The sequence below is a fragment of the Enoplosus armatus genome, chromosome 18 (assembly GCF_043641665.1).
Source record: "Enoplosus armatus isolate fEnoArm2 chromosome 18, fEnoArm2.hap1, whole genome shotgun sequence".
Lineage (NCBI taxonomy): Eukaryota > Metazoa > Chordata > Actinopteri > Centrarchiformes > Enoplosidae > Enoplosus > Enoplosus armatus.
This window is the reverse complement of record NC_092197.1, coordinates 350810-378529: the sequence shown is the minus strand read 5'-3', so window position 1 is coordinate 378529 and position 27720 is coordinate 350810. Positions and strand designations below refer to the sequence as shown.

The following is a 27720-nucleotide window of genomic DNA, read 5'->3' as shown; positions in this document are numbered from 1 at the left end:
CTAACACTAGCCTAGCATGGGTAGCAGCAGCCTAGCAATCCCGCACACTGCCATGTAGTACTCATGGTGGCCTCTTATTGGTCAACAGGTCATCCTTTGCTGCCAGACTGCCAGGTCGACTGTTGGTTCAGTCTGCCATCGTCGTCCTTGCTGTCTGCTTGTTACCGTTTTGAAAGAGCACCGTCGCTGCATCCTGGGCTAAGTGTTAATTAATATATTATTAATAGATGTATTGTCCATAAATCCAACCAACCCGCAGGAGTCTGAGTGGTTTAAACTTGTTCTCATTTATTGCTTTAGACCATTCAATTGAATAGTTTTTGACTTCATGTTACCGTGTTTTTGTTGTGTGAGTGCTGAGATATTTCTTTTTTATTCTGCTTTACTGTTGAACTGCTCTGGTTTTGTAATGCAATGAGCCAAACTTCCCCTGCAGGACAGTGAAGGCTGAACTGACTGAGGATCAGTTACATCATGATGAGTGTGGAGTAGAGAGGAAACACACAGTTTTCAGTTTATTATCAAGGTAGATTTATTAATGTCTTAACGTGTCACTACTATTATTATCTTATTATTAAGGCAACATGTGCATGTGGTCTTCAGTCATGGCATCTCACAGTTTGGCCTTGTTCATGCGGCCCATCAGTTTCTCCAGTTTGATGGCGAGTGTCATGTCGCCTTTGATCCGCAGCTTCCCCGACATGAAGGCCATCGTGGGCTTCAGCTTCCCTGAAACAGCCCACAGAAAAACACAGCTGTTACCGTGAAAACAACACCGCAAAATCCCACTGGGATCATCTATATGGCTACAGCATCACCGTGGTAACATGTTTCCTACAGCGAGCTCTGGTTGTTTCTCCAATCTCTATGTTTTTCTCATTCTCAGTGTTTCCATGGTGATGGCTCACCTGCAAACATCTTGCTGAAGTCGTTGGAGTCCATCGTCATGACAACGTCAGCTTTGGCTGGTGGCTGGCCCTGCCCTGCCGTGCCAGAGCCACTCTTTAAGTCCAGAAACCAAACTCCCCCATGTTCTCCTTATGGACATAAAGGAGAACATGTTTATAGGAGATCCTTGTGTCCATATAAGGATGGACATAAAACACATTTATGTTAATGACGTGCTCACAGGATCTCCTTACATGGACAAACATTTATGTCAATGACACGTCCACATAATAATTCTCCTCCTAACAGACTCCCGTTTTTACCTGATAGGTCGAACTGATAAATGCCCTGCGTCGACTTTACGACATCTTCGTTGAGGACTCCCCTGATGACATCAAACGTGTTTTCTATTGGTCCACTGGAGGGAGGTGTGGCCGATGATGAAGGTTGTTTGAAGGCTGGGGTCGCCCCTATCAACAAGGAGACAAAAACAGGTAATTTCAGTGGACTGACAGTCTTTATATATATCAGTGAAGACATTGCACATGTTCAGTATATTAAATGTAATCAAATATCTTATGGTATTGAATTATACCATGTCTTGATTGGCTACTCAAAGCTCATGTTTTTCCCATTTTTTACAATGATCATATTTTTTAGTGTCTTGAGAGTTCACAGTCACAGTAACAGTGCTTGTTGTACTACTTTAACATATATACTTTGATTATCAAACTGACTTCACCAGTACGGCAGGTAGTGGTGACATTTCTAGTTTTGTTTTCTATAGTATTTGCAGTACTATCAGCTGTATTTGTACTAATACCGGCAGTAGTATTTACAGTATTTGTAGTATTTACCGTGTTGCTCCATCTGTTCGACCAGTGTCTCTGGTGCATCGTCCAGGAAGAAGTCTGGCAGCAAAGGATGACCTGTTGACCAATAAGAGGCCACCATGAGTACTACATGACAGTGTGCGGGATTGCTAGGCTGCTGCTACCCATGCTAGGTTAGTGTTAGCTCTGCTAGCATGCTGTCACCTGGTTGGACGGCATACTGATCAAAGTCTTGGACTCCCTGCTCTTTCAGGATGTCCTCGTCCACCAGGAAGTGACCTGTGTAGTCCTTCGGTCTGGACAGAATGGCGTAGGCAGCGTCCGCTATGATGTCAACTGTACGACACTGTTTACCAACGCCGTCTCCACCCAACATGTCCATGGCTGCTGTCTGGATCGCTATGGGAACAACACACAGGTCAGAGCAGGGTTAGCATCATGGAGAGTCTATGAGGAGCCTGTTAGCATGTTTGTTTACTATGAGAGTCTATGAGGAGCCTGTTAGTAAGTTAACATTTAGCCACTGACCAGTTCTAGGCCAGAGGGCATTGACAGCAATTTGACCTCTGAACTCCTCAGCCATTCCCAGGACACACATGGACATGCCGTACTTCGCCATCGTGTACGCTGAAAAACAAAACAAAAAAACAGACGTGTTATTATTGCACAGGCGTATAATGGGATGCTGGGTATTGCTATAGTTACCTGTGTGGTTCTTGAACCAGACAGGGTTGAGGTTGAGCGGAGGCGACAGGTTCAGGATGTGAGGACTACGACTCTTCAGCAGGTGAGGGATGACCAGCTTAGACCTGAAACATACAGGAGCTTGTTAACGCAGCTCATTACAACAACTAGTTAACAGCAGCTTATTAAAAGTCACTCGCTAACTTCAATAATATACATATTAAAACGTGTGTGTTCAGTAACGTGTGTGTGTGTGTGTGTGAGTGTTCAGTAACGTGTGTGTGTTCAGTAACATGTGTGTGTGTTCAGTAACACGTGTGTGTGTTCAGTAACACGTGTGTGTGTTCAGTAACACGTGTGTGTGTGTGTGTGTTCAGTAACGTGTGTGTTCGGTAACTTGTGTGTTCAGTAATGTGTGTGTGTGTGTGTGTGTTCAGTAACATATGTGTTCGGTAACGTGTGTGTTCAGTAACGTGTGTGTGTGTTCAGTAACGTGTGTGTTCGGTAACTTGTGTGTTCGGTAACTTGTGTGTGTGTGTGTGTGTGTTCAGTAACATATGTGTTCGGTAACGTGTGTGTGTGTGTGTGCATTCAGTAACGTGTGTGTGTGTGTGTTCGGTAACTTGTGTGTTCAGTAATGTGTGTGTGTGTGTGTGTGTGTGTGTGTTCAGTAACGTGTGTGTTCGGTAACTTGTGTGTTCAGTAATGTGTGTGTGTGTGTGTGTGTGTGTGTGCGTTCAGTAACGTGTGTTCAGTAACGTACGTCAGGTAAGTTCCTCTCAGGTTGATTCCCAGCATCAGGTCCACCTTCTTCATGGGCGTCTCCAGAGTTCCTGTCAGACTGATGGCGCTGGCGTTGTTCACCAGGATGTCGATTCCTGCCAATCAGACACAAGTACTATGATGATGTCACCGCCGAGGCGGGAAGTTCACGCTACATCAGCTGTCGTTCTAACATGATCCCTCACCAGCTTCCCACCCACGGACACAACTGTGGCCAACTGGACCAAAGACTGAACCAGGTCTCAAAGTACCCTTCATTTGACTTCTATACTAAAGACAGTGAGTTAATATTTACAGCAGATTTTCATAAAAATCTACAGGAAAAAAAAAAGTTCTCATTTCTTAAATATTTTACCATTAAGTAACCAAAATATATATAGTATATATTTAGTATATATATATATATATATTTAACTATTTGTTAAAGTAATTTATTCTTCATTCATCTGTGATGTTTTTATTCAACACTGTAAAAAGATGCTGTGGTACCTCCGAACTTGTCGACAGCTTTCTGAACAGCTTCTCCAATCTGCTGCTCATCACGAATGTCGACGACACAGGCCAACGCTTTCCCACCCGCCGCCTCCACTAAAACACACAGAAAACATGAGCATTGCAATTTTTTCACACCTTGCTAATGTTAAAATGTTAATGTTAATTACAAACGTCTTCATTACAGAAGAAGATAAAGACGTTGTATTTCACTTTCTTTTGTTTCTTTGTTTGATTTGTTTTCATTTAGGAACTTTGAATCTTCCATAATTAGGTTCAGTTCATTTATATATATATAAACCATCAATATGGTGTTATTCTACATTTTTCTTCATTATCTACAAATCTCATGAGCAGACCCAAACCAACAATCCAAGCCCATTGGTTCCTACTAAAGACAGAAATCTTAATACACAAATATATAGTTTGATTTTTAAAAAATGCTCAATAAGTTAGAAGTAATCTTTAATCAAACAAACAGGAGGAAATAGTGCAATTGTTGGGGACTATTTTCAGTGGTGGATGAATCCACATTTGGTGCTCTGTGTATGTTAGCAGTTAGCCTGTTAGCTCCTCACCCTCCTGAGCAGCGGTGTAGATGGTTCCTGGTAGTTTGGGGTGGGGTTCGGCGGTCTTGGCGGCGATGATGATGTTGGCTCCATCTCTGGCAGCTTTGAGAGCGATGGCTTTACCAATTCCTCGACTTGCTCCAGTGATGAATAGCGTGCAGCCAGCTAACTTCCTGAAACACAGAGAAGAAAAGAAGAAGTTAGCTAACATGCTAACACACCAGAAAAAACAACAGGCACTCATTAAGACGGTAACTGCAACTTAGACCGTGAGGCTAAACTCATTGGCATGCTAGTAGTTTCCCCCTGCTCCCAGTCTTTGTGCTAAGTTAGGCTAACCACGTTTCTGAACCACATCTTCTCATTTAACGCTTACTGACTGAAATCAGGTCCTGAAAATTACCACCAAATGTATCAGATTGATAGTCTTGTTGACTTTCTTGTTCCTGATTTAAATCATAATTTCTCCAGTTTCAGACTGTATTTTATTTAGACAAAGTTCTTGTTCAGACATTTGTGTTCGGACAACATTAAATATTTGTCCACTTTGGGTTCCCTTGTTAAATGAAAAACAGGATTTTGTAGAAACACGCTTCCACCCCCTGGGGGACAGACCGCTGTCGCCTTTCTGGTTTTTCCAGTTTTATCCCGGAAACCAACAAACAAAATACTTAAGAGAAAGAGAATTACTAAAGAGAAAGTGACAACACAGATATATATTCAGATAGATCATGGGGCTACACAATTAATCAAATATTAATCTCGATCACGATTTTGGCTTCCCACAATTAAATGAACATGATCGACTGCGATACTGACGTTTATAATGCGTGCTGCGTTCGTAGAAAACTCAGCTGAATATCATCTCAAGAGCTTTCTAAACTAACAGTGAGCTTGTTAATATTTTATTTATTCACAAACGGTGATTTTCAAAAATGAACATCCGTGTCTGCTCCTCTCCTTAGATTTTTGCTGAAATCTTTAAAATCTCATGAAAATAAAATTACACAATTAAATGTAAGAATTGCATTTTTTAAATGTATTCTGCCATTATACTTTTATTTTACTTTTACGCAAACTGTTTTATTATTTTATGTATGAGCTTAAATTGTACTATATTAGTATTGTTGTGTAAGTTGGAAATATGTTTCGTTCAATAAAATTTTAGAAAACTTCCCGTTCACTTTTCATTATAAAAGCCCCCGCTGAAGATAACATTGTATGCTTTCATTTTGAAGGAATACGACCTGTCTGATTGTATGAGTGTTGACGTCACAACAGCCGACGTTGTCGGGGTGTCTTTATATTCAGTTTACACAAAAACATTCAACAAAACATTAATGTTATAGTAGCGAAATAATTATAAATCAAAACAACATGAATATGCAGGGAACGTTGTTAGCCTGCAAGCTAACTACTGCAGCTAAATGAAGTGGAGAAGTTAGCTGTTAAGTGCTGCTTTCACCTTTCAACTCAAAGTGATGAATATATCACTTTAAAGCTGTCTTGCTTAAAAGGTCACAAGACAGAGACCAGACCCGAAACACAGTTATCATACTTGATTCGGCTCATAGTTTAAATCTAAAGAGGTTTTTAATTTCAATAAAATTGCGTAATCAAACGTATCTTGAACGGAAGTCTATATGTAGAAGCAGAAAACTCAACATTAACAATGTTAACTACCCAAGTTGTCTCCTGACCCGATATATGGAGTGATCCCTTAACTAAAAGCTCCATCTTTTCTTAAGTTGGTTCTAGGTCTGAAGGTTTTGAACAGATTTCTGTGTGTAGGCGAAGACAAAAGCTCAACAAGAACAGTTAGATAATGAGACGCTCGATTGCGAGCAGCTCCGGAGTTCCCAAACTCCGTTGAAAAGATCCCCAACTTTCCATCTTTCTTGGTCAAATGTCAAATGACAGAGGGATCAGAACAAAACCTCTTACGGTTTCTGAAGCAGAACTCTTCACTACTCAATTCGGCTTTAGTAAGGTCCCCAACTAAAGGCGTTTAATTCACTAAAATTTCCACTAATTCTTGAGTTGTTTCAAAACCAGGCATTGTTCAGCGGTTTTTGAATGGAATTCTGTATGTAGCTAGCGGTGTATCCAGACGTGTGCACTCACCCTGTGTTCTGCAGCATTGTTAGATTTGTGTTGAAGGAAAAAGGTGAAGGACCCGTTCGGACAGTTGTGTTGAAGAATGACAGCCTGTCGTCTTCTCACCTTTCACCCAGTTAAAGATACAGATTATCGAGTCAACCGGAAGTTACAGATCATCTACTATGCCCTACTTCCGGTCTGCAGTCAAAGATTCACACGGTTCGATGAGATGTCTGACTTGTCGATTATTAATCCTTACTTTGTGATTATCTTTGACTGGTGTTGTATTATAGGTCACACCAGAAATGTCTTGTGTAATTTCCCAACTTTAAAATGCGCTTGATAACTTTTTATCGCGAAGTCTGCTTACTTTTCCAGCTCCCACGGTTGATAATGAACCTTCAAGTTCACAATGAAAATGGATATATGGGTACAATTTCATAGATATTTTTATTTAAATTGATATAATTATTATTATTATTATTATTATTATTACTACTACCGTGTGTTAGTATTGTGTTTGTGTGTATAGACAAGGCAACTATATTTGTACAGCACATTTCATACATCAGAACAATTCGAAGTGCTTTAAGAGGGTAATAAAAATACACAAAGAGAGACAACATTTAGAAGTAAACTAGTTAGAACATAAACAGAACACAGTAAATACTCCCATATGTAGTTGCACAATCAAATTCAATTAAAAACTATTAAAATGAAGCTAAGAAGTTTTTAGCCACATTTATTGGCCCAGGTACACATCGTGGCTTATATGGAGTTAAACTGCTGGATTTCTGGAATTCTTTCACATAATCTCTTATATCGCTTTTTACTTATTTACTTACATAGTTCCTTATTAGTCATCTATTATCTGACAGCTATAGTTACTGATTACTTTATAGATTTTACAAACAAAACATGTGACCACTTTATGAAATGTGATCAATTATTATAGATTAAACAACCCAAGTGTATATAAAATAGTTTCACATCCAGCAGCTGCATCATTAAAATGATTACTAATAATAATCCAATACATATAATATTACAGTGACCATTCTATTGAGTACTTTTACTTTTAATACTTGACTGAAGTCCATTTTGCTGATACTTCTGAAGCAGTATTTTGAATGCATGACTTGTAATGGAGTATCTTTACATCGTTGTATCAGAATAGTTCTTTACTTGACTGTTTTAGATCTCAGTAGACAAATAAACTCTTTAGTTTTTAAATTCTGTTTTCTTTTTATTACCATTTAGTTCACGATACAAAAACACTCAATGATTAGAAACGCTTCCGACAGCTGAGTAACGCAGAGGAATTAATAAATAAATAGATAACTTTATGACAGTAGGCGACGACAAACAGGAAAATAAGAGAAACTGATTCATCCGACATTTCGGAATGTTCTTCTACCCGTCTAAACGGATTTATTGATTATTATCGATCCTTCGTATCTCGATCTGAGGCGTGTCCGCGCGAGCCGCCATGTTCTCCCGTGACGTCATCAAACGGGAAGTGAGCTCGTTGTTCTCCATGGTCGCTGCCTGGCTGCGGTGCGGGAGGCTCGCGGACCAAAACATCTCTTCCTCTCCTCTTCTTCCTCCTCTTCCTCCTCGCGGACCATGGACGGGTGAGCGCGGGGAAACCATCCCGAACATTCCCAAACATTCCCGCCGCTGCTTTTCCTTCCTTCCTCCTTCGCGTTTCCTTGGTGACTGAACCGCACCTGCGCGAGCCTCTGGCGTCAATCCCTCGCTCATATTTGTTGTTGTTTACCTGTTTACTGAAACATTTTCCCGCCACTGGACCCTTTACACTCTTCTCTACGTTCCATGTTCCCGCTCCTCATGCGCTGTTTGTCGCTCGTGTTTCGCTTTTTCTGGTTTTGTTTTGATTGAAAGTGTCGCGAGCGAAGAGTGACGATTCAGCGGCGGGGTTTGATTGCCTGAAATCCCGCGATAACTGTGTGTCCACATACAGAACTGACTGTAGCTGATCACTTTCATTTTCTGTCAATCTGTTCGTGTTTTTGTCTTTAAAATGTCCAAATGTGTCCTCAGAAGACAGTTCCGGTGTTTGTGTTTGTACGATGATTAATTGTCATTAAATTAATGAAATGATAAAAATACACAACACTAAACGGTCATTGTTACTCTCTAAAGTGAATGAACAGTTTCTTCAACAGTTCAGGAACTCGTTTTGATAATCGATTAATCGTTTTTCATTTTCTGGTGTCAGCTTCTCAACTGAGGACGTCACATTTCATAGGCCAAACAATTCATCAGTTAATCAGTTAATGAAGAAGTAAAGGACACCCTAAAAGAGATGCAATTTATAGAGATGAAACAAAATAATAAGAATTATTTAAATCAGTTTAATATCTAAATGAAATATCCTTTGGTTCCAGCTTTTTATATTTCATTTTCATTTATTATTTGTTGATTGATTTTTATTTATTTCATTATTTCATTTTAATTTTGTTTCATATTTCTTTGATTTCTTTGTTTAATCTGCATTAATCAGCACTTTTATATTCACATTGAATTAAATGGCTGTAATGTAACGATGAAGACCTGATTCAGTTCAATAATATTTAATAATAATAATCATATTTATCAGTGTGTGTTTCTCTGCAGGAATCAGTGTTTACTTCCTGACTCAGCTGCTCTGCGAAGATGAGCACCTCCAACCTGTCCACAGGTGAGACCACCCCGTCAGTAAACCTTGCTCTACCTGAAACACTTGGCCCAGTGTAAAGCCAGGAACTGACTGTGTTCCTGTGTTTCACTGTTGGACTTGTCTTTGTGTCTGTCCCTGTCCGCAGTGGATGGCACTGATAGGCTTTGTGTTTCTGAGCGTGCTCAGTGCATCCCGTCTCGGGTCCTTCACCTGCGTCAGCTTCCTGCTGACGTCTCTGAACAGGAAGTGCTCGCTCTGGCGCTTCCTTTCGGCCAAGTTAGCAAGCTGATAACGCTGAAGGCCAAAAACCAGGTAACTGCTAATAGCTAACAGCTAACACACTGATGATGTTGGATAAAATACAAAGACAGACAGGAAATAAAGCGAGAGGAGGAAGTGGGATTCTCTTTAAATATCTATAGATCAATGTTTTTACATAACTATAGAAGTGAGTTACCACGTACCCACTTCATTTAGTTCACTTAATTTGATAGAAGCCAATTTATCTCAATTATATCCAAATATAGATCCCACCTACAACATAAATTTATAAAGTTTTGTTCTTACACTGTAATGTTTTATCTGTTTATTATATCTATTGATTTAGTTTTTGTTGTGTTTGTATTTTAACTTATTGCCTCATGGATTTTGTCCTGTACGTTTTATAAAGATGCATGTTATTGTTGAAATGTGTTGTGAAGCAAAACCTTAATTGAAATGTAAACAAGGTTTCATAAACTGTAACAGTTTTCTTAAACAAATTAAAATAGTATTTTAACACAAATTAGACAAAAAGTCTTTATGATTTTTAACCCTTTGAACTTCTGTAATTTCTTAAATAAGCAAATAATTTGAATCACATATTTCTCAATGAGTGACACAGTATATCTAAGTATTTTAGAGGACATTTCTTGTTATTTATTAGATAAATATCAATAATAGAAAGATGGGACAACCGGTAATAAAGGTCCTCCGTTGGACTCCTGCTGGTTTGTGATCAGTGCCTTAAACCACCGGGACACCTCATTTTAACTTTAAACTTTAAAATATTTGGAAATGATTTCCGAAAACTAAACTTCTAAAACAGTTCTGACTTATTTCTGAGTCCGCTGGAAAAATACTGATAGAACTATAAAGTTTCTTAAATTAAAAAGTAATTGAATTAGCTTCACTAATGAAGCTACTTTTCTTTCATTATGTAATTTTCCCTAATTTTAAATCATTATTATTGTTTTTATTTATGATGCCATTTTTCTGGATGATGTCTTTATTTGCCTTAATTGACTCTGTTTTGTGTACATATATATATATATATATATATACTAATCTTTTTTTAGGGTTTTTTAGAAATGGCGTCAGAGGAAGCGGCTGTTGCAATGGTGAACTATTACACCTCAGCCACGCCCACTGTCAGGAACCAACCAATTTTCATTCAGTACTCCACCCACCGTGAGCTCAAGACTGACAATCTGACCAATCAGGTGAGGAGCAGCGGCTCTCGTCCCGCCCACTTCACCATGTCTTAATTTTCTTTATTTGAAATTTTTGGAGAATTTGAACATCAAGTCAGATTGATTTATTAACTACCATGGACAAATTAAAGCGATCACGTGGTGATGTTAATATTTAAAAGTGGTGATTGATGCTGTGACACTTTTTACATTTTATATTATTTCATATTTATTCATTAAAAAGTTTTTGTTGTATTTGTAGAAGTTTATTTTAACTTCATAGAATAAAGGTTTATTTGATATTTTGATTTTAAGTGTGCTGCATTTTCTTACCTACTATTTTAAATACATATGATTTATTTATCTGTTTGTTGACAGAGAGCTCATCCGGCGCTACAGGCCTTCAGTGCAGCAGCAGTGCATTCTGGGAACATGGGGCCAGGAGGGGAGGGGCGGGGCTTAGCTCTCGGTCAGAGTCCCGTCCTGAGAATCATCGTCGAGAATTTATTTTACCCGGTGACACTGGAAGTCCTACAGCAGGTCACTAATCAGTGGTTTTATTATTAGAATAATTATTATTATTGTTATTATTATTATTTAGTTTTTGTTCTCATTATTCTTCTTTCTTAGTTTTCTCTGCTATTGGCAGGTGGGTTGCAAATTCTAGCCACTACTCAGGCACATAAAATGACACTCATTGACCTCAAGGTGGCGCTGTAACAATCAAGTTTATGTTTTTATAATAATCTCAATCTCATCTTGGTTTACAGTCAAAATGATTTCATCATTTTAATCTCTTAAGTCATCTGCAGCTGCTGTTCTGCTCTAAAAATGTCAAATTTTCTCAATTTCCTCAAAGTCCTATTTTCACATTTCACACTCCAAACTTCAAATAATCGAAATAAATCACCCGTATGTCCTACAGAGCTGAAATTACTTAAACACATACACTGATGTGTGACAAAGCTGCGGCCAATTTAGAAGTTTGTACTGTAAGCACAACATTTTCAATTTTGCCAAATGTTTGATCAAACGTCACCAAAGTACTTGAAAACGTGATGTGTGATTTCACCACCAACATTTTGACAAAGATGCCTGTCTGGCACACGTGATGTGGTTTGAATCCTCAGATGTCCTTCCTGCCAACAATGTAGCAATTCATGCATGTGGTGTTTTCAAGTGCTTCTTGTCACTTAAATAAGATAAATAAAAGAAACAAGCATCCCAATGCTCGCAATCTGCATACAGATCATGTGTTGATTATTGTTTTAATGTTTTAGTGTTTCTGTATTATTGTGTGTTTTCAGATCTTCAGTAAGTTCGGCTCTGTGTTGAAGATCATCACGTTCACCAGAAACAATCAGTTTCAGGCTCTGCTGCAGTTCAGTGACGCCGTGCATGCTCAGCACGCCAAGGCTGTAAGTCACATGCACGCTCTCACACACACATAAATGTGTAAATGCTCTTCATAAACATTTGGCTCGCTGTATTTCAATAAAAAATAATAATAAGAATGCTGATAAATTCCAGAGTCACTGATGGAGCGTTGGTCCAATCAGACGACAGCTGTCTGTCTTCCTGTCTTTCAGTCTCTGGACGGTCAGAACATCTATAACGGCTGCTGCACGCTGAGGATTGACTTCTCCAAACTGAGCGCGCTCAATGTGAAGTACAACAATGACAAGAGCCGAGACTTCACCAGAGCCGACCTCCCCACAGGAGAGCTGGACCCCGCCGCTGCGTTCGGTAAGAGGAGTCATGCTAATGGTAATGCTAATGCTAATCAGTGATACTGAACACTTTACTCATGAGACCCTGGACCTCAGACCCCCCCTCCCAGTTATATATACTCATATATATGAACAGTTTACAATGATAACGGCACAGATTTACCATAAAAATGAAGAATGAAGAAATGAAAGTTCTTTAATTTCAGACAGAAGTAAATAAAAGCAGCAACACGTTCCGTGAACCTGCACTTCGCTGGTGTTTTCATTGACACGTGGAGCAGACAGAAGTGTAAACACGGTTCTGTCTCTGTCAAACTGTTGGAGGTGAAATGAGGCTGGAGGTTCCTTAATGAGATTCCTAAAAGAGAATCAGACGAACACAGTTTTATAAACCTGAAGAAAACATTGCGTCTTTCAGTTTTCTACATCAGCAGTCGGCGTCAGCAGCGGTTCTTCAGTTCAGACTGAGCCTCGTTCTGGCGTCAGAGTTCCTGAGTTCAGTTTTATTATCAATAATTTATACACTAACTAGTTCTGATGTAGAGATTAGTTGTTGTTACTAAATATTTACAGCCACTAACTGCAGGTGGAACTGTTGTGTAGCTAATTGAACCAAAGCTAACGTTAGCATGCTAATAGAGTGTTGCAGGGATGACGTATTTTTGTAGGACAACCCTGAAGTGAGCATCGCCCTGGTTCCCTCGACTAAAAGCCAATGAGATTCTTCCTTTGGATTTTGGAGTATTGCAGAAAATAAACTGGTAAACAAACGTTTATGATACTTATACGTTTTGTTCAGCAAGATAATCTTCACTAATGAACACCACTTTTATGATTTTTGAAGCGTAAATGGAATCAGCAGATGTAAAAAGCTAATGTTAGGCTATAAATGAACTACACCACAACGTCACCACCACTAAGCTGAACTTTTAAGAGAATATAGATCAATATGGATATATAGACAGATAGACATATAGTATAGTATAAACACAACGAGGCTGTAAAGACGTTTGATGTCCCCGACAACCACTGTAGTCTCATTTAGCCCCTTGTTGGCAACTGCCTTTTTTAAAACACATAAAAGCTTCAAAAAGTTTGAGAAACTCATTGACCAGGGGAAGATAAGATAAGATAATCCTTTATTAATCCCTCAGCAGGGACATTTGCATTGTTCCAGCAGCATACAGGATAGTGCAATAGAGACATAAGTAGAAAATCAAGACATAATAAATAAAAACAATGAAGACTTATAAAAAAGCTACTAAAACTAAAAAAACAACTGTAGTTTACAAATTTACAAGTTCACAGAAGAAAGAAATAAAGGTAAAGGGATTGTACTGTATTGCACATAGAGGTGTGGGTATTGCACCATTGTTGCATTCAGAGTATGTGGATTGTCCATTTCGGTGTGCGTGGTCTACTGGGAGCAGGTCTACTGGGAGCAGGTCTGATTGTAAAGCCTGACAGCAGCCGGAACAGGAAGAAACGAAATGCCCGAACACTGTCAGTTAGCTTAGCATAATCTGATATTTCCCGCTCCCTCATGAATGCAGATACAAATAAAATGAAGGATTGACGGTAAAGTTTAATAAATTGTTTGCTCTTCTAAAAATGTTATTTTTGAAGGTTATATTACAGCTCCTGATGCTACAGTGACTTCCTGTTTACAGTTGATTGCTCCTCATTGGACAGCGCAACAGATGTTTCCTAGCAACAGATTTACACATCACTAAACTCTACTATCTGAGACAGTTGTTAAGTTTTAATGGTGCAACCTGATTTAGTGAATCATTAGTTTGAGCCAAGTATAACCTGGTTACTGAAGTGCAGGTAGACACTGACAGTGTGTGTGTGTGTGTGTGTGTGTGTGTGTGTGTGTGTGTGTGTGTGTGTTACAGGTGTAGCTCTCCCTCCATACGGAGCAGCAGCTTTCCCGCCCACCTTCCATCAACCCACAGGTGAGACAGAGAGACACCTTTGATTTTATTGTCAGTGTTTCACATTCAAAACGTTTCTAGTTTAAAGGCAGATTTATTGTCATCATACAGGATTTCACAATAAAATGCAGCGCCATACAGTGTGTGTGTGTGTGTGTGTGTATATATATGTATTTATAGTGCTAGGACCCTGAGGTAGTAGAGGTAATGAGAGTAGTGCATGATAGTAACTACGCGTAATATTGAATGATATACGTCTGTATTTGTATTGACTTTGTTTAAATGATTTCAGTTTCTCCATACGATCCGTACGATCAAGATGGCTGCCTCGGTCTGTTGGAGCGCATTGTTTTGCCTTGTTTTGTCTGTAAACAGTGTTTTCTGTTTTGGTTTATGGAGCTCTTTCACCAGAGAAGAGCTCATAAACATCAGGGGAACAACTCCAGTGGATTTGTTTCCCGAATTTCTTGCCCCCTCAGCTGTTTTGTGGGACATTCTGGTCAAAGGTGCTCTCACCTTTGCAGCTCTACGTCGACGTAGAGGGAAACGTGCCGGTGCACTCGTGCGTCTTTGCCGGCGAGGACAACGCACACCGCTACCCGGAATATTTCTCTCTAACGTGCGCTCACTGGGGAATAAGATGGACGAACTCCAGCTGCTGATGAGGAGAAACAAGGACTTTTATTCATCTGCTGTTTTGTGCTTCACGGAGACATGGCTGGGGGAAAGAACTCCCGACGCGGCGCTGCAGCTGGACGGATTCCAGCTACTCCGAGCGGACCTCGACGCACACCTCTCCGGCAAAACAAAGGGTGGAGGTATTTGTTTCTACATCAACAGCAGCTGGTGTAACGACGTGACAGTGATCCGACGGCATTGCTCTCCTTCCCTGGAAACCTTTTTCATTAACTGCAAACCCTACTACTCCCCCCGTGAGTTCGCTTCATTCATTCTGGTCGGTGTTTACATTCCACCGGAGGCCAACGTGCAGGACGCACAGCGCGCACTCGCCGACCAGATACTGGAAACGGAGCAGACCAACCCGGACTCCTTAGTTATTGTCCTCGGTGACTTTAACAAAGGTAACCTCAGACATGAACTCCCCAAATACAAACAGTTTATTAAATGCCCCACCAGGGAGGGCAACACTCTGGATCACTGTTACACCACAGTCAGTAACGCTTTTCACGCCGTCACCCGCACTGCACTGGGACACTCTGACCACGACATGGTCCACCTGATTCCTGCATACAGGCAGAAATTAAAACTTTCTAAGCCTGTTGTGAGAACTTCGAAGAAGTGGACCAGTGAAGCTGCAGAGGACCTGAAGGCGTGTTTGGACTGTACTGACTGGGATGTTTTCAGGACTGCTACCAACAGTCTGGATGAGTACACAGAGGCTGTGACTTCATATATCAGCTTCTGTGAGGACTGCTGCGTACCAACTCGGACCAGGGTGAGTTACAACAACGACAAACCCTGGTTCACAGCAAGACTGCGACAGCTGTACAAGTACAAGTTTAGCAAGGCGGTGAGGGAAGCTAAACGACTGTACTCTGAGAGACTACAAAACCAGTTCTCCTCCAACGACTCTGCCTCTGTGTGGAGGGGGCTCAGGCAGATCACCAACTACAAGCCAAGAGCCCCCAACTCTGCTAACGACCAACGCCTCGCCAACAGCCTCAACAACTTCTACTGTTGCTTTGAAAGACAATGGGACAGTCCTGACACCATCACCCACCAGCTCCAGCCCAACAGCCCCAACCCCCTCATCACACCTGGGGCTGAACTCTCACACCTCCTACCACCACAGCTGCCCCCCACAGCGCCCCCCACTCAGAATCAGAATCAGAATCAGAAATACTTTATTGATCCCCGGGGGGAAATTGTACAGCACCGGTGCTCCCATTCCAGAATAGGAAAATAGCATAATTTAGAACTAAAGGTATGTACAAAATATAAAAATAAGAAATAGAAAATAAAAAATATACACATTTACAGTATTTAAGTGAAGTGAGGTAAAAAAAAAAATATATATACAGTAACAATGTATATATATGTATGGATGTGTTGCACTGTAGTGTATAACTATATATGTATTGCACTATACATGTATTGCACTTAAACAATCACAATAAATAGTGAGGTAGTGAATGACAGATGAAGTAGATATAGATACAGATTTCCAGTCTCTTCCTGAGTGTCTGACACTCAGAGGGAGGAGTTGAACAGTCTGATGGCCACAGGCAGGAATGATTTCCTGTGGCGCTCTGTTGTACATTTCGGAGCAATGAGTCTCCCACTGAAGCTGCTCTTGTGTCCGACCAGTACGTCATGGAGAGGATGTGAGACATTGTCCAAGATGCCCCGCAGTTTAGACAGCGTCCTCCTCTCTGACACCACCGTCAGAGAGTCCAGCTGCACCCCCACAACGTCACTGGCCTTGCGGATAAGTTTGTTGAGTCTGTTGGAGTCCGCCACCCTCAGCCTGCTGCCCCAGCATGCAACAGCATAGAGGATAGCACTGGCCACCACAGACTCATAGAACATCCTCAGCATAGTCCGGCAGATGTTGAAGGATCTCAGCCGCCTCAGAAAATAGAGACGGCTCTGGCCCTTCTTATAGAGGGCATTAGTATTCTTTACCCAGTCCAGTTTATTGTCTATGTGAACTCCCAGGTACTTGTAATCCTCTACAATGTCGACACTGACCCCCTGGATGGAAACAGGGGTCATCGGTGCCTTGGTCCTCCTCAGATCAACAGTCAGTTCCTTTGTTTTTGTCACGTTGAGCTGCAGATGGTTCTGCTCACACCATGTGACAAAGTTCTCCACAGCAGCCCTGTACTCCTCCTCATCACCTTTGCTGATACATCCAACTATTGCTGAGTCGTCAGAAAACTTCTGAAGATGGCAGGTCTCAGTGCAGTAGCTGAAGTCCGTGGTGTAGACGGTGAAGAGGAAGGGAGAGAGGACCGTCCCCTGCGGGGCCCCGGTGTTGCTGACCACCCTGTCTGACACACAGTGTTGTAAGCGCACATACTGTGGTCTGCCAGTCAGGTAGTTGACAATCCAGGACACGAGGGGGGCATGAGGGGGGCATCCCCCTCCTCCAGCATCGACACCTCTGTCTGTCCTTGAAAGAGATGTGAACAGGCTCTTCAAGAGACAAAAGCCCCGGAAAGCTGCTGGACCAGACTCCATCTCCCCATCCTGCCTGAAGCGCTGCGCCGATCAGCTGTCTCCGGTGTTCACGGACATCTTCAACACCTCACTGGAGACATGCCACGTGCCAGCATGCTTCAAGGCCTCCACCATCATCCCTGTCCCCAAAAAACCAGGGCCCACAGGATTAAATGACTACAGACCCGTCGCCCTGACCTCTGTGGTCATGAAATCATTTGAACGCCTGGTTTTGTCCCACCTCAAATCCATCACAGACCCTCTGCTGGACCCCCTGCAGTTCGCCTACAGAGCCAACAGGTCTGTAGATGACGCCATCAACCTGGCTCTACACTCATCCTCCAGCACCTGGACTCCGCAGGATCCTACGCCAGGATCCTGTTCGTGGACTTCAGCTCTGCCTTCAACACGATCGTCCCGGCTCTTCTTCAGGACAAGCTCTCCCAGGTGAACGTGCCTGACCCCACCTGCAGGTGGATCACAGATTTCCTGTCTGACAGGAAGCAGCACGTGAAGCTGGGGAAACACGTCTCAGACTCGCGGACGATCAGCACCGGCTCCCCTCAAGGCTGCGTTCTATCTCCTCTACTCCTCTCCCTGTACACCAACAGCTGCACCTCCAGTCACCAGTCCGTCAAGCTCCTGAAGTTTGTGGACGACACCACCCTCATCGGACTCATCTCTGGAGAGGATGAGTCTGCCTACAGGTGGGAGATTGACCATCTGGTGACCTGGTGCAACAGCAACAACCTGGAGCTTAACGCTTCAAAGACAGTGGAGATGGTTGTAGACTTCAGGAAGAGCGCAGCCCCACCCGCCCCCATCACCCTGTGTGACTCTCCAGTGGACACTGTGGAGTCCTTCCGTTTCCTGGGCTCCATCATCAGCCAGGACCTCCGGTGGGAGCTGAACATCAGCTCCCTCATCAAGAAAGCCCAACAGAGGATGTACTTCCTGAGGCAGCTGAGGAAGTTTAACCTGCCACAAACAATGCTGGTTCACTTCAACACCATCATAGAGTCCATCCTCATGTCCTCCATCACCGTCTGGTACACTAACCTCCCATCTCTTCAGGACCTGTACTCCTCCAGGACCCTGAGGAGAGCAGGGAAGATCGCTGCCGACCCCTTCCACCCCGGACACTATCTGTTTGACCTCCTCCCCTCTGGCAGGAGGCTGCGGTCCATCAGGACCAAAACCTCCCACCACACACACACACAAACACAAGTTATACGTTATATTAACGTACACCGCCCTGTCCCCCCTGCGTTACATTAACACACGCACCCCCTACTGGTCAATACTGGACACTTTATTTTGGTCACTGCACTGTTATTTATCTTATCTTATTCTTTTACCTTTATATTTTTACATGCTTGTTGTCTGTCAGATTATATGTTATATGTTAAAAAAATGTAGCACCTTCAGACCACAGCAAATTCCTTGTAATGTATGTTACTTGGCAATAAACAGTTTCTGATTCTGATTCTGATTCATATTAAATAAACCTCTATAGTTTTGTGTCTGTTTTGAATAAAGTTTTTTGTCCTCAGGTCTGTCGATGGCGGCCGTCCCCGGCTCGTTGGTGTCTCCTCCCCGTGTGTCCCTGCAGGTGGCGCCTCCTGCTGTCCACTCTGTGCTGCTGGTGTCCAACCTGACCCCAGAGGTCAGAGGTCACACACATACGCACAGTCACACAGCAACTGACCAATCAGAGCGCTGCACTTTCAACTAACTTAATCAACACTGTTTGTCTCTGCAGAGCGTCTCACCTCACTGCCTCTTCATCCTGTTTGGTAAGAAGCATTCAAATATTGATGATTAATACACCAGCTGCTGATAATTAATATGAACGACATTGAGAAATATATTTTTATTGCCTGTGTGCTGTCATTTTGTTAATGTGACTGATGTTTTCTCTGTTTACGTGTTTCACAACAGTTAAAAACTGTAATATTTTACAGGCCGATTCAAGACTCATCAATCAATAAGTTTTAATTAACTTTACGTTAAACTAAGTTCAGACCAACATGTGGTCAAATGGAACCATGTGAACATTTGAATCATTTAAAATCAGTGATTGTAGACTTTTCTTATGGAGTCTGGTCAGAATGGGGACCTTCATATAAAATATTCAAGGACAATATTGACATTCATTTACATTCAGTGTATTTCTGTTTCTGTCGTTGATCGTGTGTTTCTGTCTGTTTTCAGGTGTTTATGGGGACGTTCAGAGAGTGAAAATCCTCTTCAATAAGAAGGAAAACGCTCTGGTTCAGATGAGCGACGCCACTCAGGCTCAACTCGGTCTGACACACATTTACATTTATTTATTCGAAAATCTAAAACACACAAATGATTTCTGTGGAAGCAGCTTGAGCCGTGTTTGACTGACTGCAGGTTTCAGTCACTTCAGATTAGAAAGCAGTTCCTTGCTTGTTTTTGTTGAATCTTTAGATCATAAATTAATTATCTTGTTATCGCAGGTTAATAATCTCAATTTGTGGACGCAGAAAGAAGAATACAGACAGTGAAATTGATCCTGTTTAAGAAATCGGATCAAAAATTCTTAAAACAATATTTTAGAAATTATTTAGCATCACAGTTTGATAAAGTAAATTAAGGTTAGAGAGATGAGAGTCAAATATATGTACATCATTATATATAAATATATATATATATATAAAGCAAATTTACATCTGCAGTAGGAAGATATTAAAATCAATACAAAGCAATTCAAATATTTATAAACACAATATACAGTGGGCTCCAAAAGTCTGAGACCACATTGAAAATCTCAAGTATTTTCACATAAACCTGGAAATAATCCCAAAGTTTGAGGATTCAGAAACACAAGAAGTTATGGCATGTAAAATGAAGAAGAAATATTTTGATTCTGCACTATTTTTAGGTCGGCAATCAAATTTAAGTAAATTTGTGGCATTGACCAACTGAACTCCTTCTTCCAAAAGGTCAGATGTCTTTGAGTTGTGTCCTTCCATCGAAGCATGCGTTCAGATGACTCTCAAGTGCATCTGATCTCCTCATCGGAGGCTCGTTCAATGAACTCAGCTTGCAGCCGGTGTTCACCTGTTCTAAATATGGCTGCGCCTCAAGTTTCCAGCAGGTCATTGCTCACTAAGCAGCATTGTGATAGTGGGAAACATGGCATCAGAACTAAGTGAAAGTGTCAGAAGTCAAACTGTTACTCTGATCAAAGAGGGGCTTTCTCAGAGTCAAATCATGGCCAGACTAAAGGTTTCTAAGGGGGCAGTGCATGGAACTCTAAAACGCTCTGCAAAAACGGGATCAGTTATATCCAAAGCTCGATCAGGCAGACGAACAGTGACCACACCATCAGAAGATCAATACAACAAGCTTAGTTCCCCGAGAGATAGAAAAGCAACTTCATCACAGATACACAATCTGCTAAATAAAGAACGCCACACTCCAATCAGCAAAAGGCCTGTCAAAAGAAGGCGGTCTTGTTGTGGTCTCAGAGGACCAGTAGCAGTTTCTAAACCACTTCTCAGAAGGGGAAACAAGGCCAAACTCTTGGGGTGGGCTAAGAAACAGCAGCATTTTACTGTGGATGAAGAAAAGTCCTATTTACTGATGAATCCAGGTTAGAGACTTCTGGCAGTAACAGAAGGGTGTATGTAAGGAGACGAGCAGGAGAGAGAATGATACCGCAGTGGATCAAACCAACAGGGAAACATGGTGGAGGGAATATTCAAGTCTGGGGGGGGGTTTGCCTACTCTGGAGCTGGACCCCTGCAGTGAATCGACTACACCCTGACCGAGGAGAAGCACCACTCCATCCTTCAGAGACATGCTGTACCCTCTGGTCTGCATCTTTGTGGAGAGGGATTCATACTGCAGCAGGATAAGGACCCCAAACATACCTCAAAGCTTTGCAAGAACTACTTGAAGACCAAAGAAGACCAAGGAGTCCTGACTGTCATGGACTTTCCTCCACAGTCACCTGACCTCAACCCCATTGAACTATTTATGGGGGCACTTGAAGACTCAGAAAGCCAAGCCTTCTGTGACATCACAAGAAGTCCTCTGGAACATTGTCAGATCATGCTGGGATAACATGGACTCCACAGGTTTGTGTCAAACCTGTGGAGTCCATGCCAGCTGGAGTGCATGCTGTCATTAAAGCAAAAGGGGGACATACCAAAGACTAAGATTCTCTGAAATCCCTGAACATCTTTTAAAGATTTAACTTTTCACTCCTGTTGTTGAGCTATTATCATTGAAAACAATAGAAAAATATAAAAGTATCTTGACTAGTGAGTGGTCTTTGGTCTGGAAACTTTGTGATTGATGGTTTTTATTCAGTTCAAGTTCAATTTATTTTTAAAATGTTTCTTTTTAATAATTTTTATGTTTTGTTTCATGTAATTTGTGATTTATTTAGGGAAAAACACAAATGATTTTTTTAAAAACATTTTCAAATTTTTTCTTTAATAATTTTTTGTAAAAAAATTTTCCAACAGCGATGAGTCACCTGAACGGCCAGCGTCTCCATGGGAACGTGATTCGGGTGATGTTGTCTAAACACCCGGTGGTGCAGCTGCCTCGCGGAGGGGCGGGGCAAGAAGAACAAGCGCTGACTCGGGACTTCTCAGGCTCCGCCCTCCACCGCTTCAAAAAACCCGGATCCAAAAATTTTAACAACATCTTCCCTCCGTCGGCCACGCTGCACCTCTCCAACATCCCGTAAGATGTCTTTGTTTCCGGGAAGCTTTTCTGTAAATCAAATCTAGTTTCTAATGTTCCAGAACATATTTTCAATATTTTACCTTTTCCTCTGTATTTTTAGGTTTTGTGACAGACTTTGTAGAATTTCAGTATTTTCTCCCTCCATTTAATTTCTCAGTGTTTAGTTGGATATTCATGTTTTCCTTCCTTCCTCGTCTCCTAGCTCCTCGGTCAGTGAGGACGAGTTGAAGGATTTGTTTTCCTCCAGTGGATTCACAGTTAAAGCCTTCAAGTTTTTCCAGTGAGTAACATCATCCTTGTGTCTCTTTAAAAAACAGAAATCTGACAGATCTGTTTGTTGTCTTTCTGCAAAAAAAACAGATTTCTTAAATGTCATTAAAAAGTCAGTCGGGCTGTAGGTCCTCGTGTTGATCCTGCTCCTGTCAGGAAGCACGTCCTACAGACTGAGGACAGTAAAACTAGACTAAACAACATGGCTGCCTCAGGTTTCCTCCCTCCCTGTTGACGATGTCACTTCCCCTGCTGTCACAGGAAGGACAGGAAGATGGCTCTGATGCAGCTGGCATCGGTGGAGGAAGCCATCGAGGCCCTGATCGCTCTGCACGACCACCAGCTGGACCACAACCAGCACCTCCGAGTCTCCTTCTCCAAGTCCACCATCTGACCTTTGACCTTCAAGTCTCCCTCTCTCAGTCCAGTGCCTGACCTTTGACCCCAGTAAACCCCCCACAGACAAACATAAAGAGGGTCAGCTGACCTACGTTTGTGTTTAACAAACTATCAGCCCGTTAGTTTGGAGTTTAGCAGTTGTAACAGGAGTGCATTCAGATTTATTACAGAGATCTGAGCGGCCAGAACAGGAAGTGGTCCTCTCTGCATGTTTGACCTTCTGCTGCTGAAGTCTTTGTTAGTTTGTATTGCAGGTCGTCGTCACACTGACGTCCACACTTGAATGTAGAAGAGGCGCTGTGTTCTTCAGACATGCTCGTCTCTAAGCGAGCCGCAGATCACATACACACGAGAAGCTGCTTTTGTTCACTCTGACAACAAGAACCCGTTGTTATCACTGTAAACAGATTGACAGCTTAGCAACAGTAACTAAGGGGGGCGGGGCTTAGTGAACTTAAATGTCAATATTGATCAGAATCAAATAGCAGTTAGATATCAATTTGATCAGCCCCCCTGTAGCTAACAGCATAGAGGCGAACTGTGTAGGCTAGAAGTCAAAACTAACATGCTGATAGTTAACTTAAGTCAAAGCTAACATGCTAATAGTTAACTAAAGTCAAAGCTAAAAGGCTAGTAGCTCATTAGCATCAGTGCTGAAGTTATGGGCCCCCTGACCCTCCGCTGGACTTTTTGACTGTTTTTCCTTCTGACCCTTCACCTGACCTTTGACCTTTGGGGCTGACTAACAGACTTCAGGGCTTCTGATTGGCCCATGGTGGGAACAAACAGACCAATGGGAGAGCCCCGACGCCACTGAGCTTTCTGTGCCTACAAACACTCTGACATCACAGTGTTGGATGATGACACAACGAGGAGGCGTCACCATGGTTACAGAGGTTACAGAGCACATTCCTGAGCAGCCTGAGCGCCCAGTAGCACTGCATTGTGGGTAGTGGAGTCCAACAAGAAGCTAATGTGAGTTGAACTTTTATTGTCTAAATGTTAAATTAATGTGATGCAGAAAAAAAATCTTTTTCAAGTTAAAAGGAGAATTTTCAAAATAAAACCTGCTTTTTCTCAAAATCCCCAATTTTTTTTTTCATTTTTAAAGTTACTCAGCATGGATAGAAATTTGTTCTTGTTAAGTGTCTGAAGTTATTTATTTAGATAATTTTCACTGTAACTTTAAGCAAAAAGCAAAATGAAATAAGTTTCTTTTTTTTTGATCATTACAGGTTTGTTTGATTTGATTTTCCTTTTTTATTGTTTAAATTTTTAATTCTAAACTGCCTTTTCATGAAATTCTGAAAAATAAATCTTTGAAATCTTGCAGTTTTTTGCAAATATTTTCACTGATTTACAATCTTTTTCGATCTTCAGTGACGTGCCTTTCCCATTGGCACTCCATGCTACCGTCTGATTGGCTGAAATGATTTTTATTATTATTATTATTATTATTACAACTATTGTAGAAGTTTAGGTGGCTGCGATCTCGACCTGATCTGTGCCTTATTTTTCTGAATTATTCTGCTGGTTTTTCATTTTTTATGTGGTGTTCCGGTGGAGTTTCGGTGGCGGGTCGTGTTGATCTGACTTTGGATTTTTGTGTAGAAGTTTTTCACTTAGTTAAAAATATTTTTTTGTTATGTCGTATTGTTGGTATATATATTTTTTGGGAAGGTTTTTTAATCATGAATGTATTTATACTGTACAACATGAAATAGGTAATGCTTTTGACGTCCCGCCCACCTGTCGTACCTGCGTGTGTGTATTTATATGTGTGTATATATCTGTGTGTATGTGTGTATCAAGCTGAGCTGTGATTGGTTGATCTTCAAATGTCCCACCTTCTTTTTTTCTATTAAAAATATATTTAATTGAAATCCAGCTCTTGTTTTTTTATATAATTTTTGGACTTTTGGTGTTGATGATTTTCTTTAAACAGGAAACAAGCCACAAAAAACAGGAAGCTGCCGATTCCCAGTTTGCCTTCTGACCTCTGACCTTTGGTGAAATGTTGCGAGTGATTCACACCTTCAAATGTAAAGTCAAAGGGAGGCGGCGGAGGAGCTATTTGAAGTTGAACATTTGTTTTGTTTGTTTTTCAACAGCAAAAAAGTTAAAAGAGTTTTGAAACTGTATAAAAACGTTTTTAAATTAAATTCGGCCTAGAAAAAAAGTGGGAGACGGGGTCAAACCAAGCCACAGTTTGCGTGCCTTTTAATTGGACCAACTCATTCTCTCATAATGATATCACTTCCTGTTTAAATGGCTTTACCAACAGGTTTTTACTTCTTACATATTCTTTTATTTAATTTTTAAGTTGCTCTTAAAACATAATTTATCGTGTAATTATGTGCATTTTGTTTTCATGTCTTCACGTTTCAAGAAACATGTTACAACACTTATTTTATTTTTAAACAAAACTTTCCAAACTGTCTTTTCACCCTCAATTGTTTCTACACACTCATGTTAAACGGTAGAATACTTGTTACACGTTATATGTATCATATGTAATTATACATTAGAAGTATGTAGATACAAGTACAAGTTGCACTCGTATACTAATTTGTAAGTTATTACTTGTGCACACACAACATACACTACATGCTAAAATACATGTGTTGTAAAGTAGTATTGTAACAATGTATCTGTCAAATTTGTATATAACATGTAACAAAACAATGTTACTTGTTACAATGTCGTTTTACTTGTGTTGTAACATGTTGTAATACATGATATATACTTGTCTTTGACTCACTAAATACTTGTTACACCACACAATACGCGAACTGTAAAATGTTAAATACTTGTTACATGTTGCAAATGTTTTGTTTACATGAACAAGTTTATGTTGCATACTTGCTACATGTAAGAAGTGTATATGTATGTAAGATGTGATATGTTAGTGTTACTTGGAACATGAAGATATGAAAACATAAAACACAGACATAAGTATTTGAAATGATTGAAAATATATTTTCTAGAAAATGTTTTAAGTATTTGAGACCCCTTCAGGCTATGTTCAAATAAAATCTTAGTTAATTAGAAGTGAGTTCGATGGTTGATCAATTATTAATTATCCTCAAATTTACTTTGAAATTCCTTTTATTCCTTTTCCTTTTTTAACTGTATAAAACAGAAAAACCCCCAAAGGTTTTTATACCCGAATGTATCCTTTTTTTTTACGCTAATGAATGTTAAGTACTTGTGGTGCATTGTGGGAGCAGGTGGGACTATTATTATTATTATATGAAATATTTTTTAATATTGAACCAGTGCATGAAGGGGGGGGGGGGGTATCTGTGCTTCATTCAGAAATAAAACATTTGTTGAATTTTTATTTATTCTGAAAGTGAGACCGGAAGTTGTGGCATGAATCACTGAATAAATAAATCATCTGACAACCAATCACTGTCCTCGGTTTCTGCAACCTCCACCCACTGTCTGTTGTCCCAGCCAATCAGATCAAGGGACATTTTCAACAAACAGACACATTGAAGTTCAGCTTTGAATGGATAAAACTTTATTGTTCCTGTGTTGACACAATCCTCAGCAGTGATTGGTCGGTTCGCCGACTACAGCAGATAATTGTAATTTAAAAAAACAATATACAAATAAGAATCTTACTGATCCTATTGGACGACGGCGACGGGTTCATCCGACTCAAAGCTGATGTCATCAACCAAACCCCCTGTGGCTACGCTAACAGCTAAAGGCTAACAGTAAAGCAACACGGCTTTAAAAACCACCCGCGATCGTCCACACACACACACACACACACACACACACACGCAGTGTACAGTGTTTAGACTGCAAAACAACAAAGGTTCAGAAATGTGGATTTTGTTTTTACTTTTCTTCGTTCTTTATTTGGTCCTGTGTTTTGCTGAATCACATGAAATGTCGCAACCATTAAACGTCACAGAATACTGGAATTCGTTCAGTGCTGAATTGTTAGTCTATTTTTTTTGTCGGGAGGGATACAAATAAAATTAGAAAACTAATTTGATTCACGAATCAACAAAAATTCTTTGATCTCATTAGCCAGTTTAGTTTTTGTGGCAACCCGACATTTTTTTTCACTTTGATGTCTCGTGCTACAGAAACGTTCACCAAAGGAAAATACTTTTTTTGTAATTAATACATACGATCTCGTGATTACATCTCCTCGAGTTCCTTTTTATAATTACAAAATACAGGTTTTACTTTTTTATCATTGAGATCGATTTTGTAACCACGAGACAAAGATCCTGTAATTACCTCATTCTTGTTACAATTACGAGTTACGGAAAGATATCGTAACTGTGGGTCCTTTTTTAGAACCACTTGTTAGTAGCTTTGTAACTTAAGTTCTCATAAGATGAGATTTTTTGTATAATTGTGTAACGATTTTGTAATTACGAAATAAAGATCTTGTAATTATGAGGGTTGTTTTTTTTTTTTGGTTTTTGTTTTACAAATTAACGTTTTCTGTGGTTTTAATTATGAGATGATGATTTTGTAATTGGGATAGAGGATATAATACATATAATTACAAAAAAATGTCTCCACTTTTTTCATCTTTAGTAAATGTGGTACTTCTTTTTGTTTTGTTTTTTAACAAATTGATCAGAATTCACTCTCTCTCCTCATTGGCTGATTATATTCACATTTTTTGAAACCTCAAAGCTGCACAAATCAATATAATTCATATTGACACTCTAATTATACAGAAACACTCAAAGGAATTCAGAGACATTTTCTTGTAATAATGACGATATGAATCTAATAATCATGAGATAATTCATCTTTTTGAACAAAGTTTCCAGGAGACGCAGGAAGTAAAGTGTCTGCATGTGATGAATAAATAAACAGACGACGTCTCCTCAGTAATAATCTACCGACTATCACACAATACTTATTTCTGATTTAGAACATAACGACATAAAACTTTTACTATTAAGTTTGATTTCTCTTGTTAATGGGGTTTGTTCTCTCTGTCTTT

At 40.4% G+C, this 27720-nt stretch overlaps 2 protein-coding genes across 4 annotated transcripts; one reads left to right on the top strand and one right to left on the bottom strand.

The window, feature by feature from the left end:
- Window positions 1-507: 507 nt before the first annotated feature.
- On the bottom strand, window positions 508-6495 carry hsdl2 (hydroxysteroid dehydrogenase like 2). Of its 2 annotated transcripts, XM_070924581.1 has the most exons (11): window positions 6374-6495; window positions 4259-4422; window positions 3678-3776; window positions 3169-3283; window positions 2427-2530; window positions 2250-2348; window positions 1926-2120; window positions 1746-1817; window positions 1212-1358; window positions 909-1037; window positions 508-729 (listed from the first exon to the last, which is right to left on the bottom strand). In XM_070924581.1, exons 1-11 carry the CDS (start codon window positions 6388-6390, stop codon window positions 614-616), a joined length of 1257 nt encoding a protein of 418 aa, XP_070780682.1. In that variant the 5' UTR covers window positions 6391-6495; the 3' UTR covers window positions 508-613. The 2 variants fall into 2 exon arrangements, with proteins under 2 accessions (XP_070780682.1, XP_070780683.1); XM_070924582.1 differs by lacking the exons at window positions 2427-2530; window positions 3169-3283.
- A 1379-nt stretch (window positions 6496-7874) lies between these two features.
- Window positions 7875-25049, top strand: LOC139301712 (polypyrimidine tract-binding protein 3-like). 2 transcript variants are annotated; one of them, XR_011598878.1, is made up of 15 exons: window positions 7875-7983; window positions 8990-9053; window positions 9178-9344; window positions 10370-10513; window positions 10862-11023; window positions 11791-11901; window positions 12073-12229; window positions 14112-14171; window positions 18887-18999; window positions 19096-19129; window positions 19548-19640; window positions 21839-22061; window positions 22267-22344; window positions 22596-23708; window positions 24679-25049. XR_011598878.1 is itself a non-coding variant. In XM_070925172.1 (14 exons), the coding sequence occupies exons 2-14, from the start codon at window positions 9029-9031 to the stop codon at window positions 22726-22728; spliced, it is 1500 nt and encodes a 499-aa protein (XP_070781273.1). In that variant the 5' UTR covers window positions 7875-7983; window positions 8990-9028; the 3' UTR covers window positions 22729-23842. The 2 variants fall into 2 exon arrangements, 1 of the variants encoding a protein (XP_070781273.1); XM_070925172.1 differs by lacking the exon at window positions 24679-25049 and having other exon boundaries at window positions 22596-23842.
- Window positions 25050-27720: the final 2671 nt, after the last annotated feature.